Raw genomic sequence first — 18,886 nt, 5'->3', positions numbered from 1 at the left:
ACGCATTATCCGTTATTTCAACCATTGGCGTCTACCATGGGTTTTGGGTTCTTTTCAACTTCTCTTTCTTTGTTGTTTTGCGAGTCGCCTTTGCCTCACATGGGTTAAGAGTTTGATACCATTTATACGCGACTCGCTCTGGGGTGGCATGGAAAATATTATTGGGGAATTATGCACTATACATTGGCCAAGGCAACGACCACTTGGCCGACGAGCTTGTTTACTGGACATGGACTTGGGGAAGCATTACACTATGGCGTTGTCCGGAGTCTCGTCTGTCTATTTTGGGCCAAGTTGGCTTGTTATCATTACGAAGTGGAAGAGGAAGAGAGGGGGGTTGTGTAAATAGGAAACTTCCGTTTGTTCAAGAATACCGACACAATCAAACTCGAAGCCAGTGTCCATGCAAGGTCAATTATCGGAACTCGAAAGGAAGGGTTAGCTTCTTACCTGGATGAGAAGCCTTAATCATGTTATGAGGCGCAGGTCTTCGGGTGTTCGATAAGACGGTCGTAGCGCCAGGGTAAGATTTCTTTGCAATGATAAGCTTGCGCCGCTCGACGTTGATTTCAAGATGAAAAGACTATTTTAATAAAAGAGGAATCATGGTGACAAGAAGCCAGCCGTTGGCATAGATAGACGGTTTGGGTTATTACGGACCAGGCATTGTGCCACGACATGGACAAGATTTTTGTGTTTTTCAGGGTCCTGTTTATCTTCCAGTTCTTGGTCAGGCCGGACACGGACATGGACACATTTGCGCAACTTGACCCTGATCTTCGCGGTTGCACTGTGCTTGCGAAGCTTTTGTCGCACGCTCACCCACTTTCAACGAGTTGCCGGCCAAGCGGTTCGGTTTGTTCGAATTTGGAAAGCCGAGCGACAGAAGGGAGGACCCGCAAAACGGGCGCAACCCAACTGTCGTGAGCGCCCGTCCAGTGAGGACTCCTCATCTGATCCATCCGATTTCACGCGGGATTCCAGGGGCCCAATTCAACTCCCACCGAACCCTTGTTTGCTGTTTTTGTTCTGCGCCTTCCACCTTCCGCCCTCCGCTCGTCGCTTGTCGCGCATTGCCGGCCGGATGGCCTTGGTGCCCCTTTGTTTTCGTTGTTTGTTATTGTTTTGTTTTGTTGGCCGGCAAGAAAAAAAGGAAGTGGATGATGGTGATGATTTTAGAGCTCTCCCCGCCTCCGGCTTTTTCCCAATTCGTGTTCTTCGTCACTGTCGGATGGAGGGGAAGCTCACAAATAGGCATTAAAAATTTGTTCACATTTTGCATATGTGGAAACTCGTCCAAAAATGACCTTGACGATCCGACGGGCGGTGTTCGGCGTCTTTTGCAGCATGGCTGCACAGGAAACCATCCTGCAATCATACTCCACCCACTGGCCTGACAACGACATGAATGCATTCCCGCCCGAGGGCTGGCTGGTGCCTGCCACTACACCCGCCGGCGGGCACCCAGCCATTCAACCACCAGGGATTGATGCTGCAACACCGTATTGCAAACATTGCAAACACAGTGAGTAAAAGACAAATAAGTCAGCAGCCAACCGGCACTGCACGCGGCCTGCAGGCTTTATCATGGATCAGGATGCACGCAGGGTTTGGCTTGGCCAGGAAAGCAAATAAGGGGAAAGACAATGACGTCTTGTGCCCTATAGGGAAATGAACAGCGTCATTTTGTCAACCTAGCAAAGTCAAGCCCGCGTGGCGCAATTGGTTAGCGCGTCAGACTTTTACGAACAAGTGAAGTGATCTGAATGTTGCGAGTTCGAGTCTCGCCGTGGGCGGCTTGATTTTCTCCTCTCTTTTTTTGCCTTTTGAATCTTCGCGATTATTTCCAGTACAATTAATTGTCTACGCTCTTTTTGGCAATCCCATACTAGAACCATGCTTTATGAAGCTTTGTTTGAGAACTTCACCTTTTCAGAATGCATCTCTTATTCTCGTTTGGCGTTCGTGGATTGCTGGGTCTGCAGTATCCGGAATAAACAATCGTGGTCATGTTTGGAATTCCGCGGTTGATCAATGTTAATAAAGCTTCGCACCTTCCGCGTTTGCACTCATGTACTGGCACACAACGTGGGATATAACTTAGTCATTCCGCCCTCAACATACATTATCGCCTTTTCCAAGCTATTCTCGACTGCAAAAGTAAATGTCTTGAGGAATCAGATCCGCCAATCCGAAATCGGCCTTACTTGGGCAAGAGCTTCGGTCCCGTCTGTGCCAATGCCGGGCTTTACTTGACAGACTCAATGTTGATCTCATGGAGAATCTGCGGCCATGGCCTGAACTGTCCAAGACGTCAAGATGGAGGTGGTTGGTTTCGGACGTACACAACCACATATGCCCAGGCATGTTCGTGACAGTCAAGAAGGAGGAAATCACTGCATTCAGCTGGGAATCAAGCATGCATTTCAACTAATCTTACCTGTAGGTAGGCATATCTCCTTGCTCAGGGTGTGAGCTTTATGTTGACGAACTGCTGTTACACTCGAGTATGTCATGTCACGGACAACTTGCTCCCATTGAAGGTAATAAAGGGTGAGTCAATTTCCGTTTTTTTTTTTGGCCTCACAATTTCAGCTCCCAGAGGATCAGGGATGAAATAGGAAACCCGCCCTGTAGCCTGATGTTTGCTTGATGTCTGAATGAGAAGCCAGTCGTTTATGTATTCTGCCCGCTCAAGAAACTCGAGTGTCTGGCTCCACTCCAGGTTTGCTTCCAGTCCTCTACCTACCTACCTACCTCTACTTATTCCTCTACCTCTTCCGCTACCTCTAGGAACCCAGGCAGTGAATACATCAAATGAGCTCACTGATCAGTTCGCGCAGATAGGTACAGATACACAAATTGGAAGTTCACAGTGTTCTTTCCAAATCAGATAAGGCTTGCTGGGCTATCAGGTAGGAAATCTGGAAAAGTACCTCTATCTACCGCACTTGTGTTTGTTGCTGTTCCTCCTTTCAAGGAAGTGAGGCTCTCTGCGTCATGTAGAGGTAAACGGGAGTTGGCGAAAGCCGGTCCCCATCTCATCGTGCACTCAACTGCCCATTTTCAGGTACCGGACTCCCACCGCCCTCGGGCTTTGAGCCTCAAAGCATGCCCTGTGCTTCGTCATACTATTGGGTTCAACGGTCCAGCTCTGCAGCCCATATCCATGCCAGTCAGTTCTATCAACATTGAAACTGTAGCCCCATTTGCTTCTTTTCCTTTTTCTGGAGGGAAATGTCAGGCAACCCCACCCGAGAACTGCCCCGGAAGAGGTCACCTGCTGCACTTGATATCAGACGGAATAGCCCAGCCTCCTATGTGTCATCTGGAGCAATCCATAGAGGTGCTCATCCGACAAGCAGGTAGCACAGCCACAATCTTGTTGAGCTCTGTGACTAGATTGAACCCCTCCACCTCCGATCCCTGATTGCCACTGGCCTTGCTCTACTCTGAGGACTATAGACCTGTGCAACGCGTCATCGAAAAGTCCAGACTGCAGTTCGAACGCACGTTGACTGTAGGCAACAATAACTCACTTTTTCTTTCTCAGCCGAGGGGTTCTGAGGTCAAACACAGCCCTAAGCCCCGCACTGGATCTTTCTTTTTTACACGAGCATAAATTCTCCAGTCGTCTCGTTCCACCTATCTCCTCTTCCCTTCCTCCTTTTCTCACATAACAAACTCTCGAGTAGCCCGCCTCGTCCTTCTTTCCACGCAGTCTACTAGCTCTCACTTCTTCCTCTTCTTCATAACCTAGGCAAGTCGTGAACCAGCAAGATGGACAAGATCATCGTCGTCGCCTATCGTTGTCAGTAGCATCTTCACTGCTGCCGGCATCGTCGATGGCATCGACGCCATCTCACCCTCACCTAGCATCGCCCTGGTTACCACCCTCATCGTCAAGTTCTTCGTCTGGGGTGACTGTGCTTTGCTCGCCGAGCTCAACGTTGCTCCCGATGTAATGTGAGTTAAACTCCCGTTGTCATCAATAGCTTACAACTTCAATTTATCATGTCATTTCTCCCCTCATCTTCTCGATCTTCATAATCTTCTCCTTCTGCCCTCAAGCTCCATGATCCGGGCTCCTTCTACGCTGCCAATCTCATTTTGTGATGGGAATCTGGAACGATACTGACAAAAACAGACCACCACCGACACTATGGCTCCTCACGCTGCCAACGTTCATGTTCCTGGTCCTGCGGGGCCATGCAACAGAAGGCCCAACAAACCCAGCAGCAAGCCATGACGGACTGGAGCAGGTGATGGACGGGAATGCCCGGTATGTCTGGTATGAATAGCATGATCCCTCAGAACTACATGCCATAGATGTTCCATCCCAGGTATGCCGGGCACATCCAGCCACAACGCTGTGGTTGTAAGTAACACACCCTTCCTCCATGCGAAACCCGTTCTTTTAACGATCAGTCACTGACCTACTCCAGTCAACAACTCCAACCAAAGACTGTTCCCCGTTCCATGGCCCAGCGACGTCCCCAAGCAGCAACAACTGTCAATCGACCCAACCCCTCTCGTCATCGTTCCCTTCCTCTTCTTCTTCGTAACCTTCTTCGGCCTGACCTTGTTGGCTACGAGCAAGCACATGCACCACGCTCATAAGCTGGGCGTCCTATACGTCGTAGGTTCCGTAACCCGCAAATGGTTGGATCAGGCAAAGGCCCTTGAACAGCCCACCGCCCTCGGTGCTCAGGATTCACCTGCGGCGCCCATACGTGCTGGACGACACGCGCGGTTTGAGGTCCAATCAACGGCAACCCCGACTATGACAACCGTCCCCGCGTAAAGCGGACCATCGGCGTTCCCAAATCCTTCGTCAAGACAGCAAACAAAGCAACGGCCCAGCGGGACAACAAGAACCAGACCATTAACAATCTTCGTGTATCTTTTTGTGTTGTTTTCCCAGCATCATGGTCAATGCTGACGGAGAGTTCGTCATGGCAGAGCCTGACAAGGCTTCATGAGAACAGTTTCAGGCCGAGGCCAAGTCGAATTCTGCAACTCAAAAGGCCACTCATGAGGGAGACAAGGAGACTCAGGAGCGTGGGCTGGAGTGCCCCAACGATCACAGGTTGTTTATAGACCCAATGAAGACACCCACTCCAGCCCACGCTCCTGGCAAACAAGAAAAGAAGGAAGAAAAGATACAAGGAATAAACCAAAAAAAAAATATTTTTAAAAAAAAATTTTAAAAATAAAAAAAAAAAAAAAAAAGAGAGAAAAAAGAAAGAAAAAACTATTCTCAACCTCATCCCTCTTCCCTTTACCACCCTTTCCCTCCTCTTCACTCATGTCGAAGTCCGGAAAACTCGAGAGTCTTCCCCTATCCGTATGACCACTACGAGCGGCTGACAAAAGTCTGCTCCTGAGGGAGATAAGGAGATTCAGGAGCGTGGGCTGGAGTGCCCCATCGACCACAAGTTGTTCATAAACCCAATAAAGACACCACTCCAGCCCACGCTCTTGATAAGAAAGAAACGAAAAAAGAAGAAAAAAAAGAAACCCCCCTCAAAAAAACGAGAAAAAAAAAAGCCCCCCCCCCCCCCGAAAAAAAAAAAAGAGAAAAAAGAAAGAGGAAAGAAAAAGAGCAAAAAAAGAACAAAAAGAGAAAAGAAAAAGATATAAAAAAAAGGAGAGGAAGGGTTGACCTTGTCGATAACCGCCTCGAACCAGCGAGACCACGGCACGAACAAGTTTTCTTGCAACTTGTACTTCTTAATTCTAACAGCGAGTTGCAGGGACTCGGGCGCTCAGGAACTCGAGGGGGCCCCACAGCGACTGGCAAGCTACATGAAGCGCTTGGAGGAAGAACAAAAGAAGATCAACGACATTATGCTCGAGATGAATCCGAACAAGCGGCCAAGGACCCTCTCAGCAGCAGAGCAACCATGCCGAAGCATACCAAACTGCCAAAGCGGGGTGCTGGATCGCCAGAGACATAGCAGATATCAGGCTTGATATTGAGATGAAGCGAGCAAAGATAGAGGTAGAGTTGCCGGCTGATTGGTGGAAGAAGCTGTCTAGGTACCGTAGCGGGAAAACCTGTTTCCAGACATGCGTTGTAGTTGTTGGACAATAACCACAATCAATGTTTCCTAGCCAATGCATCTTTCGTATAGGGGGGATAGGTGTGGTGATATAGAGGTAGTATCCTTGGTTTTGAAGCTGGGTCGGGTCCGAATTTCGAAATTTCTCAAAGTCTCCAAAGTCCCTCTTTCCCCAAACTATCATCCTTTTTCAGGTATCAATAGAAAGAACCAAGCATTTCTTCCATCATATATGCTTAAGTTGTTTCAGACTAACCATCCGCATCAGCGCATCATCACGGCACTTCAGCATGCGGTACGGCAGGACTCCACTCCACTCATCTAGTCTTGATAAACCCAACATTTTAGCCAAACTTTCAACAAGGCGGGTTTAGCTCAGTTGGGAGAGCGTCAGACTGAAGTCCACTTCACTCATAAATCTGAAGGTCGTGTGTTCGATCCACACAAACCGCATCAACTTCTCTTTTTGTTGTTTTCGACGTTGTCGCAGTGGAGTTGTGGTCGAAATAAAAATGGATGCTCAGGAGGGCAGAGCAGGGGTCATCCTTTTTTCCTTTTTTTTTTTTTCTTGTGACTTGCACACTGTGAACATGACTCGCGTATAAGTCATGGACTTGAAGTCGCTTGCCCGAGTTCCAACGAGGAAATAAAAAGGTCAAGTTGGGAGAACTGCAAACTGCCCGTGAGTGCGATACTACCTTTAGTCGATAGAGGTAGGCTCCGCGGAAGCGCTTTCACCGGTTGAGGGTACCTAGGCACCTACATAATATAAGACGCATGACCTTTACCCGGTCGAACCGGCCTTCGTAGAACTTTGGTTCCAACGTATGGCCTCTTGGTAGGTACCTTAGAGAGCGATGTAAGCCGCAGCAACGTTACTAAAGAGCTCGAAGAGGAAGGGGATGTGAAGTACCTTGATGGTCACGAAAGTACCTCTACAATCATTAGTCGTCTTCTCGGCACAGCACGAAGGTTATAAATCCGGATCTGCTTCTTCCCTCAAAGTATTATTAGCTTTGCGAAAATAGAGAAAATGGAGGACCCAGCTTGGACATTTGATAAGGCAGGATAAGGTGTACAAATATTCACTTACCAACATCGTCAGCCGGAAGCGCTTGCTGGGCTTTCATCCGTTGCCACTGCGGTATGTTGTACAATTCGCGTGGCTTTTTCCTTGCAACAAGAAGGCACCCAGCAAGGGCATGACAGTTCCGGTAGCCTGGTTTCCAACTGAAGGGTTATTCCATGACATAGCGTCACTATGAGCCAGGCAATAGCTGAAGCGCAGGGCTGAGCAACTGAGTCTCGTGGGACTACCTATACATGGAGAATTGGAGGCCAAGTACCTAGAGGTAGGGACATGAGCAGTGCGTCTTTGCGTTGCAACATGCTCTGAACTTGGCTTCAACCCCCCCGCTTACCAGCAACATGTTCTTGACTGAGTTATACCGAGAAAGCTATAGTGTCATCTGTGTAGGGCTGTGTGCTGCCGAGACTGAGGCGCTGATTCTTTCCATCGCCGGTGAGAACCGACTGCCGAGAATTGCTAAAGTTATGAGTTCGAAAATTTCCAACGAGGTACTCTTTCGTTGAAGGCCAGAAGAACTCGATAAATGTAGTGAGAAATCTTGGGGGTAAACACTTTGAAGCCTTGTATGGTCATGTCCCTCCACGAAGATGTCAGTTTACCGTACCTCTAGCAATGAGAAAAAAGGTCCGGATTCAAGCTAAAGGTGATCCTATTGCACCAACGAAAAGGGCTAGTAATACGACTACTAGAAGCTCTGTATCGACAACGCCCTGCGCGCCATCGGCCAAGTTCCCGACGGGACTCACGAGAGCGACTCGCTCTTCCTTTACAATATCGGCACCGCCGTCAGCGCAGTTCTCCAGTTTGACGAGTGGTGCAAGGCCGACGGCCAGGACTGGGGACCAGCTGGTCTAGAAAGAATGTCGAACGTCGTAGGACATTTTCCTTTTTGCTATTTGCCTAGCCAGGCTTGATGCTCTTCTGCCCTTTGAAAGTAAAGACAAGGTAGGGTAGCTCCATTATTAGCACAGCATATGATATGAATAGGTTGCAACCACACCGCTAGAGGGAAGTACAAGGCTAGGAGCTGCCATCCTCAGATCTTTCCTATCGGAAAGAAAAGAAAAAACAATTGAAAAAAAAAACAAGACAGTAGAAACACCAAAAGTGGAAAAAGCTAGAAAAGGAAAAAGAGAATCACCGACTTCAGAGAAGCGGAGACAATTGAATTTGACAAGAGTGGGATTCGAACCCACGCCCTTTCGGACCACGGATATCTCGGATTAAGGGTTAACCTTAACGTGGCGCCTTAGACCGCTCGGCCATCTTGCCGTTTTGATGAAATTTGGTCAATATTCTCTCTTTTTGAGATCGGCTTCTTCTCGCGGTCCATGCGATTTGCCATCTTACTCCTCAATGCGGCCTTCCTCTTCATCCTTCCCACCCTTATAGACCTGTCTGATGAACCTCTCGGCCTCCTCAATAATATGCACACTTTGATCCACGCTGGGCGAGCTCGGATCTCCTTGCACTTTCTGCCATCCTACTAACGATTCCCTCAAGTGGCTTCCCGCTTGGAGGATATCGGGCCCGATGAGGTCTTTGAGCAAAGAGATGCGGCAGGCGGCTAAGAGAACAAGCATTGCGCCTGCCATTCTGTTTTTCTCCGTGTCAGTACTAGATGCAAATCGAATCACGTATGGAAATAAGACACAAGAAGGGAAAAGAAAAGAACAGGAGAGCGACGCACGAAAGTGAACAGACCCACGTATCAACTAATAAGGTCTGAGAAAACCCCCTAAGGTTCAAAATATGAAGCAAACATGCATCCAGGCAAGACTTGCAGTTAGCTAGGACTTCGTGTTCCGCTAGCTTTATGTTCATAGCTGACGGGGTAGTGGTACTGTTCACGCCGACGGCCGTGCTGCTTGTTGGAACGGAGGCCAGGGGACCTTGGACGCCACGGGATCCACCGGTTGTTATGATTGGGCTAGTGACAGGGTTGGAGCCGGCATTCGAACTGCTTAACATCCACATAAGATATCTATAGCAGAAGGTTAGTGGCTAGGTATCTTCCAGGCTCGGTTGATGAGAGCGAACGAGTTGTAACTTACGGCCGGTAGATGACGCTCCTACAAGTGAGATACCTTTGCCTCAGGAACCCCCCATGCTCCGTCTTTACTCCGGTGATATTGTGCTTCGCACCGACTGGCGGCCACTCAACCTCGAAAGCAAAGGCTTCTGGAAGCACAGTCCTCCACTCATCCAACTGATGATCCAGCTCCTTCACAATGCCAGGGAACCGCTTATCATCCAAACTCGCGCCTGTTCCCCTCGCATACAGTAGTTGATGTACTCGATTAAGCAGCCTCCTCATCGAGATGCAAGCCAAAAAGTACAAGGAGCTTTGCTCCTCCTCTTGGGCGTTCGAATGCGTGCTATACCCTGCACCTGGTAGCGGAACTGAGGATTCAATACGCGCAATACCTGATAGTGGCAAGTTGGAGAGCTCAGCTAAGTAATCAGATTCGAGGATGTAGCAGGACCAAAAGATGCGGCGAATACGTTCTTGATCTTCGGAAGTGGAATCTCGGGAAGAGTATGAAAGGAGAAGGAGACACTTGGTGGCTGCGGCGGAAATATACTCCCATGCTTGGAGGGGACGGCGAAGGAAGGCGAAGTAAAGACTGAAGGTTGAGAGATTAGTGTTAGTCGGAAAGTGAGCTGGAAAGGTGGAGGGTGGTTAAGGCACATTGAAGCCAAAGAAACTCACGCTACGAAGAAAAGACACTGTGTGGCTATGGAGTCGACATCCATGTGGGCAACGTAAAGCTTCTTGAGCGCACTCTCGAAATACATATCGCCCGTTGCACGATAAGTTGCTCTGCGTCTCCGTTCGCTCTCAGGGACAGCAGCGCTTTCCATCAAGCCTGCCGTCACCTTGCTTGCACAACCCAGTGCCATGACGAGTAAAGCAAGACAGACGCGGAGCTCATCGTGGTCGTCAAAGTTTACGTTCGTGATAAGTGCCCGAGCATTATGTAGCTGATCGCTTGACGCTGTAGGATACCAGAAGTTGACGGCATGCTCGAAGGCATCCAAAATGCTGTCAACCTCTTCTTCTGTCACGTACGGATGGATGTTTCCTTTCTTCGTCTTGATGCGAGGACGAGACTGCTCAAGGTGGGAGATGGAGGTGTAGTCCTTGCGAAGACTGGGGAAGACGTCGAAATGGGGCCATTGTAGTATTGACTCCGTTGTAGAAGTATGCCGTGATTCGAGAACAGCATTCTCCAGGTTGTTAGCGTTGTCTAGCTCGTCCGGATGTGGACAGAGGGTAGGCCGAGGTGTAATGCGCAGGTCTGTGAAGGAGCCCCCGAAGAGGTTCCTTCTACCAACTGACGAGCCGACCGCGGGTGACAGTACAGGATGAGAAGAACTGCGATTAACGAAGTGTGGCGATGCTGCCTAGGTATACAAGTGTTAGCACCGGAGGTGCGACGAGTGAGAAGGGCAGCTGACAATGTTTGCATTCAAGTCGTGAAGATACTTCTCAACACGCAACACCCCTTCCAGGATGAGATCACTCTTTCCCCTCCTGTGGTTCAATTTGTCAGCCAGTGACCCGTTGAATCGAGGATTGACAGACGTGATGGTATCGCTCACGAGTTGGCTTCAGATCCATAAGTGCAGTCGTTTTCAGTTGCGACACAAGCCGCACATGGCGTATTACCGTCACATCTATTATCAGGAAAGTAAGCGGCCTGGATTCCAGGTTCAAGACACCTCCACCACAGCGGCATGGCACCTTTGCAGGATGCACATGCGGGTAGTCAAGGGAACGATAAGAGGATCAACAAACCTTATTTTTCTGGACCGGCACAGGTCACACTTGGATAGTAAGTTGCATAAGCGGATGACTCCATTAAGCAACATGGGGCCGAAATTCAGGAAAAAGCAAAACTCACTGCGTGGGATGTTCTAAACCGCTTCCTTGATGGCCCGCTCCTGGTGTCGTTCTCCATGGCCATCTTGCATCATCATTACTTCCATGCAGGATCGGCGTTGAAGGCTATCAACACTATCGGCCTGATCCGAAGCGGTCCGATTTAAAAGGACTGCAAACTAAGACCCGGCGTCAAGAGGTGAAGAGGGGGAAAAGGGACGCGATGGTCCGGGACATTCCAGCCATACCCCCCTGGCCCTAATATTGCGGGGAAAGCGGAGACTACCGAGACAAGGGGTCTGGGGTTGGGAATGATTTGAAGAGAGAGGGGGGGAGGGGGGGGAGGTAACTTACAGGAACAGGCTGTCATGCCAGGCTCGGACCCTATCAATCCACGAAGCCGTCGTGGTATACGAAAGCTGGAACTTCTCGTCCGGAAATTATTGGGCCATGACTCTACGATAGACTGTGCTCAACACTTTCATAATGAGCAAGGCCAGGCGCTTACGGTCCGTACTTGAACTCTGTAGCAAGAACCCGAGTGTACTCTCTTATAATCACATCAACATGTGAAGGTTGGGCTGGTGAGAATATTGATTGGCCATCTGAATCATGGGCTTAACCTCCATTCAATCACGTGCAAGTCCCATTGACCAAACTAGATTGTAACTTTCTCGTCATCCGGCGCTCCCATGGTGTTCAATACTGTCTGCGCACTCCTCTTCTCCAGGCTTTTCTTGACCGGGTTAGGAGCCGAGAACACTTCCTCGAGTTCTTCAAGGGTGCGATCCTTGGTTTCAGGGAAATAGAAGAAGATCACGACACCTTCGATGAGGTCCCAAAACACAAAAACGAGATAAAAGTAGTACCCGATCTTCTCGAAAGCAGGCCCAGAGGAATATTGAAGAACGACAGACGAAGCAGCGGATGCGAAATTTCCGACAGCAGTGCCTTTTGCGCGGGTAGCTGTGGGGAGTGTCTCCGCAATATACATGGACTGCAGGGCCGTCCATCCGAAAGAAAAGACAATGCCAAATATGAAGATAAAGGCAATGGTGGTGTTAGCGGCAGCACGTTGGGATGGGGTGAGAGCTTGAGTGTCAGCGTCGTCAAGGTTACCAACATGGCCCGGCATTGCGAGTTTACTGGTACCTGTCATGATGGCGAAGCAGATGGAAGAGAAGACGATTGTGTAGAGCAGAAGAGGACGGCGGCCAACGACATCGGTCATGCGTGCTCCCGTTACGGCGCCGATGAGCGACAAGGCTGGGTTGATACCGTTCAGCGCCAATACCTTGTGCTCATCGGTAATACCGGCTGATTTGAGCATATTGACCATGTAATAGGAGGACAAGCTATTGCCGCTAACTTGGCCAAAGCAGGCCATGCCGAGGACGCAAATAAGGCGGTGACGGGCGGAGTGAGTGTTCCAAAGCTCGTGATAATCGTACCACCTCTTGTCGGATGCCTCTGACGAAATCTGGTTGGCCATCTCCTTGAGTTGCAGCTGTACTAGAGGGTGGTCGAGCCGGCCTTCGCCGTGGTAGGTGGCCAGGATTTTGGCAGCTTCTTCGTACCTGTCTTGAGCCATGAGCCACCTGGGACTCTCGGGCAACCAAAAGACTCCCAAGCACACGATTCCGGAGGTAATCATCTGGCACCAGATGGGAATTCGCCACGCGTCCTTGTTGTTCTCGATATAAGAGCAACCATAGACGACCCACGAAGCGATAATAGAGCCAATGTACCAGGTCGTATTATACAAGCCCGTCAGGGTGCCGCGCCACTTGGGGTGAGCCATCTCGCTGACATAGCAAGGGGCTGATACGCAACAGAAGCTGACGCCGAAACCGAGGACGAAGCGACCGCCTAGGAACTGGGATTTGGTATGTGTCGTGGCTTGGACGCACGTGCCAATGATAATGACAAGAGCACCTGTGAACATGCCCCAACGACGCCCGAACCAGTCGTTGACAGGGGCGGTGAAGAAAACGGCAGCAACACTGCCGATGTTATACATGGCGAAAACAAGGCCGGTTCCTGAGCCTGCAGTGGACCTGGAAGAACCCAAGAGGTTAGCTGATGTATCACTCATGGGTGTCTTGGCCGATGAACACATACATGTGGAAGTAGTTCTGGTAGGCTTTCATACCGTTCAAGCCTCCCATCAGACTTCCATCGTACCCATTGAGGCATCCGCAGAGGTAGGCACACGCGAGGACAAGGTAGAGGCGGAACATGCTCTTGGACCAGGGCGAGTACTTTGTGTTATCGACATCATGGGCCAGCTGGACAGTAACGTCGGATTCTGGGAAGGCATCGTCATGGGCACCCATGGCCTCCTTTTCGTTTATGCTGTGAGCCATGTTGACTGGCTGTTAGGGAGTTATGCTGAGAGAGCAATTGGAAGTTACCAGAGACACCTCTCCAAAGCGGAAAACGAAGAGGTCATGGTGCCCTTTTGTACCACGATGGCAAAGCAGTGATGAGCTCGTTACATGTGCTTCCACCGTCCTGGGTCAGTCCAGGCTTCTTGAATTGGCGCAACCCTGCATGCTGATTGATGTTGCTTTTGCACCCGTCAGCGCCTTTCTATGCTGCCGTGCCGAAGGGGAACTTGGAGGGTGTGGTTGCCAAGGGTGTTATAACCAGGGTTGGTCCGGGGCCCCAGACATTAGGTGCATTCGTTGTGATGGCGAATCTGGGGAACAAATCTGGGGAAACGGTGACAGGGTCGGTCTCGGTCCCTCTTCCTCCGAACCTGGAGAGGCTGGACTCTCGTCCGCATAGCTACATGGTAGCACAGGTATCCATATCCATGGTGTGAGAAGACCGTGGTGGCGATTCTGAACATTGGGATGACCAGCGAGTAAGGAAATGGACGAGACAATGATTCTGTTGGGGTCCTGGTGACTGGTAGTGTTGCCCAATCTGTCACTCTGCCAAAGGGCAGGAACAAACAAACGACCAAATGTGAGCCGAGCAAAGGCCTTGATAATGTGCCATTGCTGTACAGTAGGGAGAGATCATAGCAGCTGGAATGGGCTGCAAGCAAGAAGAGTGAAGAGAAAGGAGCAAAAGTGCAAGTTGGAGAACAGAAGCGATTTTGGAGTGCAGTGCCTGCATGTTGTTGAAGCACCCAACCGCACCAACCAATCTCCTTCCACAATTGGGCCGGCTCCGACTTCCCCGACAGTTTGTGCCTCCCCCGCATTTTCCCCCAGTCATCCAAACAGCTGTTCATGAACTGATGTGCTAACCCTTAACGGCTAGCTTCTTCGCTTTCTTCTGTCTGGTGACGGGACGGAGCCATCCTTTCTCATGTCTGCACCTTCCTTACTTCACCTACAACCAGCTTGGGAAGGAAGAATCCTTTCCCAACCTGAACCGCGTGTACTCATTCTACTGACAAGTTTGATTGGTGCAAGATACCGCTATGGGCCGCTACCTCTACGGAGGGAGCATGTACTTTGTAGGTACCTCCTATCTATGCAGAAGAATGCGGGGTCACAGGGTCGCAGTGTGCTGCCTCAACCCCTCGCGACAATCACTCAATGAGTCTCGCCTTTCACCATGTTCAATGCCCGATTACGAGCCAAAACACCAGGGCAGAACGTGCGGCGTTGCACTGGAACCGACGTCGATGACCGGGTAATGCGGGAAGACACAAAACAAGATGGCCTGTCTCGGCTTGCTGGAATATAAACACCTGGCCACTTGGCTGGCATCCTCTCTTGCGCTTGCGATTTCCCTTCGATAACACCACGTCGTATCCTCCACTCTTTTCCTCCGTCCTTTTCCCAAGCCCCAAGAGCTACCGTTTCCGCAATAATGGCCTCCGGCTCTCGGGGCATCCCCCTTGAAGAGGTCGACGGCACACCCGACTACTGCAATGAGTCTGTCTTCCGGCGCAACACTCTGCCTCCACGGACATACTACATTCCCAAGGATGCCCTCTCGCTCAACGGCCAATGGGACTTTCACTACGCCTCGAGTCCTCTAGCTGCTCCAGACCCGACTGCAGAAAATGGCCAAAACCCGACTGACAAGCACAACGCAAAATACCAGTGGACTACCATTCAGGTTCCTGGCCATTGGCAGCTTCAAGGCCACGGTATCCCACACTACACCAACGTCCAATACCCATTTCCCGTCTGTCCGCCCTTTGTGCCTTCGGAAAATCCCACTGGCACCTATCGTCGCTCCTTCTTCGCACCGAACACGTATGAGACTGATCCAGACCAGGTCCGCTTGCGATTCGACGGCGTTGACAGTGCCTACCACATTTGGGTCAATGGTGTTCTCATCGGGTACGCTCAAGGTTCCAGGAACCCTTCCGAATTTGACGTAACCGACTATATCGACCGACGCGGTCCCAACGAGCTCGTTGTCCGGGTCTACCAATGGTCAGACGGCTCATACATTGAAGACCAGGATCAGTGGTGGCTTTCGGGAATCTTCCGCGACGTACACCTCTTGTACTTCCGCCAAACTCGCATCGAGGACTGGTCCTTACGGACAGATCTCGACACCGGATACAAAAATGGAACACTCATTGCCGAGATCGATGTCAAAGCAAAGTCTCGCTCGGTGATAGAAGTAGAAGTCCTGGATCACTACAAACTCGTCGGCACTGCAAAAGACTCGGGTGTTGGCAGCAGAAAGGTGATGCTCAAGATTCCGATCGACAATGTTAACCAATGGACAGCGGAAAGCCCGAATCTCTACACAGTCTGGATGACCCATATGGTCGACGATGCACCTTACCATAGAGTTGAACAAAGGGTCGGGTTTCGCAAGGTTGAGCTGAAGGACGGACTGATCTGTGTCAACGGGAAGCCCATCAGATTCCGCGGCGTCAATCGACATGACCATCACCCTTGCTTTGGACGTGCTGTACCGCTGGACTTCATCAGAAAGGACCTCCTGCTTATGAAGAGACACAACATCAACGCGCTGCGATGCAGCCATTACCCATCGCACCCAAAGCTTCTGGACCTTGCTGACGAGCTCGGTCTTTGGGTCATAGACGAGGCAGATCTCGAATGTCACGGATTCTACGATGTCATTGCACGGCCCTTGGATATACCTGAAGAGGTGGATTACGAAGAGCGAAAGAAGCTTACTTTCGGTCATGCCGCCAAGTTTACAAGTGACAACCCGTCTTGGAAAGCAGCGTACCTGGATCGTATGGCCCAGCTCATACACAGGGACAAGAATCACGCCTCTGTCATTATCTGGTCCTTGGGCAACGAGGCTTTCTACGGCCAAAACCACAAAGCCATGTACGAGCTTGCGAAAAATATCGACCCTACAAGGCTAGTCCACTACGAAGGAGACCCTCATGCTGAGTCTGCAGACATGTTCTCATACATGTATCCATCCGTTGAGCGATTGATCAGCCTCGCCAAGACTGAAGGCGTTAGGTCTGATGGCACCTTTGAGAAGCCCATAGTGCTTTGCGAATACGCGCACGCAATGGGAAACGGACCTGGCTGGCTCGAGGATTACGAAGAGGCATTCCGCGCCTACCCTCGCCTTCAAGGAGGCTTCATATGGGAGTGGGCTAACCACGGTTTATGGAAAGAAGACCCTGATGGAAAGTCCTATTATGCTTACGGAGGTGATTTCGGCGATGTTCCTAATGACGGGACGTTTGTCATGGACGGTCTTTTGTACAGCACTCATCAACCGACGCCTGGGCTACTCGAGCTTCAGAAAGTGTATCAGCCTATAAAAGCCGAGTTGATTGACTATAGTGATGTGGCCTGTAAGCTGAGGATCACGAACTCTTACGACTTTGTCTCAGTCAATCATTTGACCGCGACTTGGAAAGTTGAATTCTTTGTGGACACCACCACTAGGTAAAATCCTGTCAACTTCCCCTTGGCCAGCTTGACGTCAAGGCACTAACAAATTTGCCGTCCCTAGTGCCATCTTGCATAGCGCTGGCGTCTTGGAACTGCCATATATACTCCCACAATCATCAGAGAACGTCGAGCTGGATCTAAGGCGACCATTGCCGTGGTTACGTCCACCTATGTGGTTGTCCGTCTCATTCCGTCTGAAAAGCTCGACAGCATGGGCGGAAGAGGGACAGGAAGTTGCTTGGGCTCAATTTGAACTCGGGTCAAATGATGGATTACCCCAGGGTTTCTTAGAGGTATCCTCAACGAGACTGGCGCTTCTTCCACTCCGATCCGAATTATCTGGCACTCTAACCACCATTACTGGACATAACTTCACCATCAACTTCGACAATGCAAAAGGCTATATGACCAGTTGGACAACTGGTGGTACTCCCCTCCTCGAACCCCACCCGCGAACTGGCGCGGCCATTATCCCCTCTTTCTGGCGTCCACCCACCGACAATGATAATCCCATTTCCCTCCCGTACTGGAAGCGCTTCGGTGTCCATGCCCTGACTAGCCAGCTCCGCTTCTTCGACGTTACTGACACTGGTAATATGGTCGTTATCACAACAAGAACGTTTCATTCCCCGCCAATTCTCTCCTGGGGATACCTTGCCCATACAATCTACGAAATCACTATCTTTGGCGAGATTCGCATCTCGATAACCCTGAAACCTCAGTCTTCTGACTACGTCAACACCCTCCCAGCCCACGTCCCTCGTGTGGGTCTTGATCTCCGTCTCTCACGCCGTCTCGATGCCGTGAAGTGGTTCGGCCTAGGACCGGGAGAATCCTATCCTGATAAGCGCACTGCCCAGCGCCTCGGAATTTGGTCAGTGGACCACGTCGCTGATCTTCAGACCCCTTATGAGGTACCACAAGAGAACGGTAACCGCATGGGTACTAGGTGGGTAGCCATCCATGAGCCTCAAGGGACCGGGCTACGAGCTAAAGCAGGGGACGGTGAGTGGTCTGATAACTGCGAGAGGAATTTCAGCTTCGTAGCGACGAGACACAGCGCAAAGGCGTTAGAAGAGGCAAAACATCCATGCGATCTCGTGGAAGAGGATGCTACGCTGTTGAGGCTTGACGCAAAGGTTGCGGGTGTGGGCACTGCAGCTTGCGGGCCGGGTGTGAGGGAGGATTTGCTCGTCAAGGTTGAGGAGATGAAGTTCTCGTTTGTGTTGGAGCCTCTGGTTTGAAGGGGAGGCATCAGCATCACTAGCAGGATGCTTTTTCATTGACATCTGTATGCCTTCAAAGCAAATAATTCCAAACTTGCATATACTATCATGGCACAAAAGCACCTCCATCACACGTCTTTTCGAACCACGACCCTCAAACATAGCCCCACGTGTCCTTCAACAACTGTGCAACTGTAATACAAGAAAAGGACCAGTGAGGGGCGGAAACTAAAACCATTTTGATATCCCCTTTCTCATAAGTCACAAGACGCAGGGAAAGTGACAAAAAGTAGGTATGTAGAAAGCGCTTCTGATGTATCATGGCAATGCACAATGCAAAATGCACAGCAACATTCAGACACTATGCACGCTTCGACCCAAAGAGAAATGTCAGCTTCGCAGCTGATTATTTACTGATTCGATGCCTAACCGGATGCAAGCAAAAATCCTTTCCCTACCAGACCTTACCTATGCATCCACTCGCGCCTGGGTATACATCGTCCGCTTAGAGGGGAAAAAAAGAGGGGGGGATAAAGCGACTAAGGTAAGATAAAGTACCTTGCCTTGCATCAGGCACGTCATGCGATGAATGCAGACTTGTGCCATAACGCTGATACATGGGAATAGATTGACGGCTGCTGAGAAATAATGCAAGGTACCGTTACCGCCGTCAGTAGCCAGCAGCAATAACTTCCAAAAACGTTATCACGCAAGCTGAGGTAACACGGAACATACCTAAGAAATTGATC

At 50.3% G+C, this 18,886-nt stretch overlaps 5 protein-coding genes and 3 non-coding genes across 8 annotated transcripts; 5 read left to right on the top strand and 3 right to left on the bottom strand.

Moving 5' to 3' along the window:
* The first annotated feature begins 1,707 nt into the window (after nt 1–1,707).
* B0T23DRAFT_t105 lies at nt 1,708–1,796 on the top strand. The gene has a single exon. It is a non-coding gene; the product is annotated as a tRNA-Lys (tRNA).
* A 1,441-nt stretch (nt 1,797–3,237) lies between these two features.
* B0T23DRAFT_393651 (uncharacterized protein) lies at nt 3,238–4,804 on the top strand (the record flags this gene model as incomplete). Its single annotated transcript, XM_062838090.1, has 6 exons — nt 3,238–3,365; nt 3,466–3,520; nt 3,761–3,966; nt 4,148–4,282; nt 4,344–4,378; nt 4,446–4,804. 6 exons carry the CDS (start codon nt 3,238–3,240, stop codon nt 4,802–4,804), a joined length of 918 nt encoding a protein of 305 aa, XP_062695662.1.
* A 1,625-nt stretch (nt 4,805–6,429) lies between these two features.
* B0T23DRAFT_t106 lies at nt 6,430–6,518 on the top strand. The gene has a single exon. It is a non-coding gene; the product is annotated as a tRNA-Phe (tRNA).
* A 975-nt stretch (nt 6,519–7,493) lies between these two features.
* Nucleotides 7,494–8,348, top strand: B0T23DRAFT_418376 (uncharacterized protein; the record flags this gene model as incomplete). Its single annotated transcript, XM_062839677.1, has 2 exons — nt 7,494–7,643; nt 7,845–8,348. The coding sequence occupies 2 exons, from the start codon at nt 7,494–7,496 to the stop codon at nt 8,067–8,069; spliced, it is 375 nt and encodes a 124-aa protein (XP_062695661.1). The 3' UTR covers nt 8,070–8,348.
* B0T23DRAFT_t87 lies at nt 8,327–8,427 on the bottom strand. Its single transcript has one exon. It is a non-coding gene; the product is annotated as a tRNA-Leu (tRNA).
* On the bottom strand, nt 8,404–11,380 carry B0T23DRAFT_353327 (uncharacterized protein). The gene is made up of 8 exons (XM_062836109.1): nt 11,064–11,380; nt 10,958–10,986; nt 10,762–10,836; nt 10,618–10,693; nt 9,869–10,563; nt 9,210–9,782; nt 8,846–9,139; nt 8,404–8,751 (listed from the first exon to the last, which is right to left on the bottom strand). Exons 1-8 carry the CDS (start codon nt 11,124–11,126, stop codon nt 8,502–8,504), a joined length of 2,055 nt encoding a protein of 684 aa, XP_062695660.1. The 5' UTR covers nt 11,127–11,380; the 3' UTR covers nt 8,404–8,501.
* A 175-nt stretch (nt 11,381–11,555) lies between these two features.
* On the bottom strand, nt 11,556–13,505 carry B0T23DRAFT_82366 (general substrate transporter). Its single transcript, XM_062841855.1, has 2 exons — nt 13,163–13,505; nt 11,556–13,098 (listed from the first exon to the last, which is right to left on the bottom strand). Exons 1-2 carry the CDS (start codon nt 13,405–13,407, stop codon nt 11,700–11,702), a joined length of 1,644 nt encoding a protein of 547 aa, XP_062695659.1. The 5' UTR covers nt 13,408–13,505; the 3' UTR covers nt 11,556–11,699.
* A 1,367-nt stretch (nt 13,506–14,872) lies between these two features.
* B0T23DRAFT_312032 (glycosyl hydrolases family 2, TIM barrel domain-containing protein) lies at nt 14,873–18,155 on the top strand (the record flags this gene model as incomplete). Its single annotated transcript, XM_062834667.1, has 2 exons — nt 14,873–16,905; nt 16,988–18,155. The coding sequence occupies 2 exons, from the start codon at nt 14,873–14,875 to the stop codon at nt 18,153–18,155; spliced, it is 3,201 nt and encodes a 1,066-aa protein (XP_062695658.1).
* Nucleotides 18,156–18,886: the final 731 nt, after the last annotated feature.

Source organism: Neurospora hispaniola (genome assembly GCF_033458365.1).
Source record: "Neurospora hispaniola strain FGSC 10403 chromosome Unknown B0T23scaffold_2, whole genome shotgun sequence".
Taxonomy (NCBI): Eukaryota; Fungi; Ascomycota; class Sordariomycetes; order Sordariales; family Sordariaceae; genus Neurospora; species Neurospora hispaniola.
Note: the sequence above shows the minus strand (reverse complement) of the source record. Positions and strands in the feature narration are given on the sequence as shown.

Coding starts and splice junctions, on each gene's coding strand:
- B0T23DRAFT_353327 (XM_062836109.1), bottom strand. CDS start 11,126: ATGGCCATGGAGAACGACACCAGGAGCGGGCCATCAAGGAAGCGGTTT. Junction 9,783..9,868: donor CAGTGTCTTTTCTTCGTAGC/GTGAGTTTCTTT, acceptor CTCAACCTTCAG/TCTTTACTTCGCCTTCCTTC. Junction 8,752..8,845: donor ACGTGGGTCTGTTCACTTTC/GTGCGTCGCTCT, acceptor GGAGAAAAACAG/AATGGCAGGCGCAATGCTTG.
- B0T23DRAFT_82366 (XM_062841855.1), bottom strand. CDS start 13,407: ATGGCTCACAGCATAAACGAAAAGGAGGCCATGGGTGCCCATGACGAT. Junction 13,099..13,162: donor TACCAGAACTACTTCCACAT/GTATGTGTTCAT, acceptor GGGTTCTTCCAG/GTCCACTGCAGGCTCAGGAA.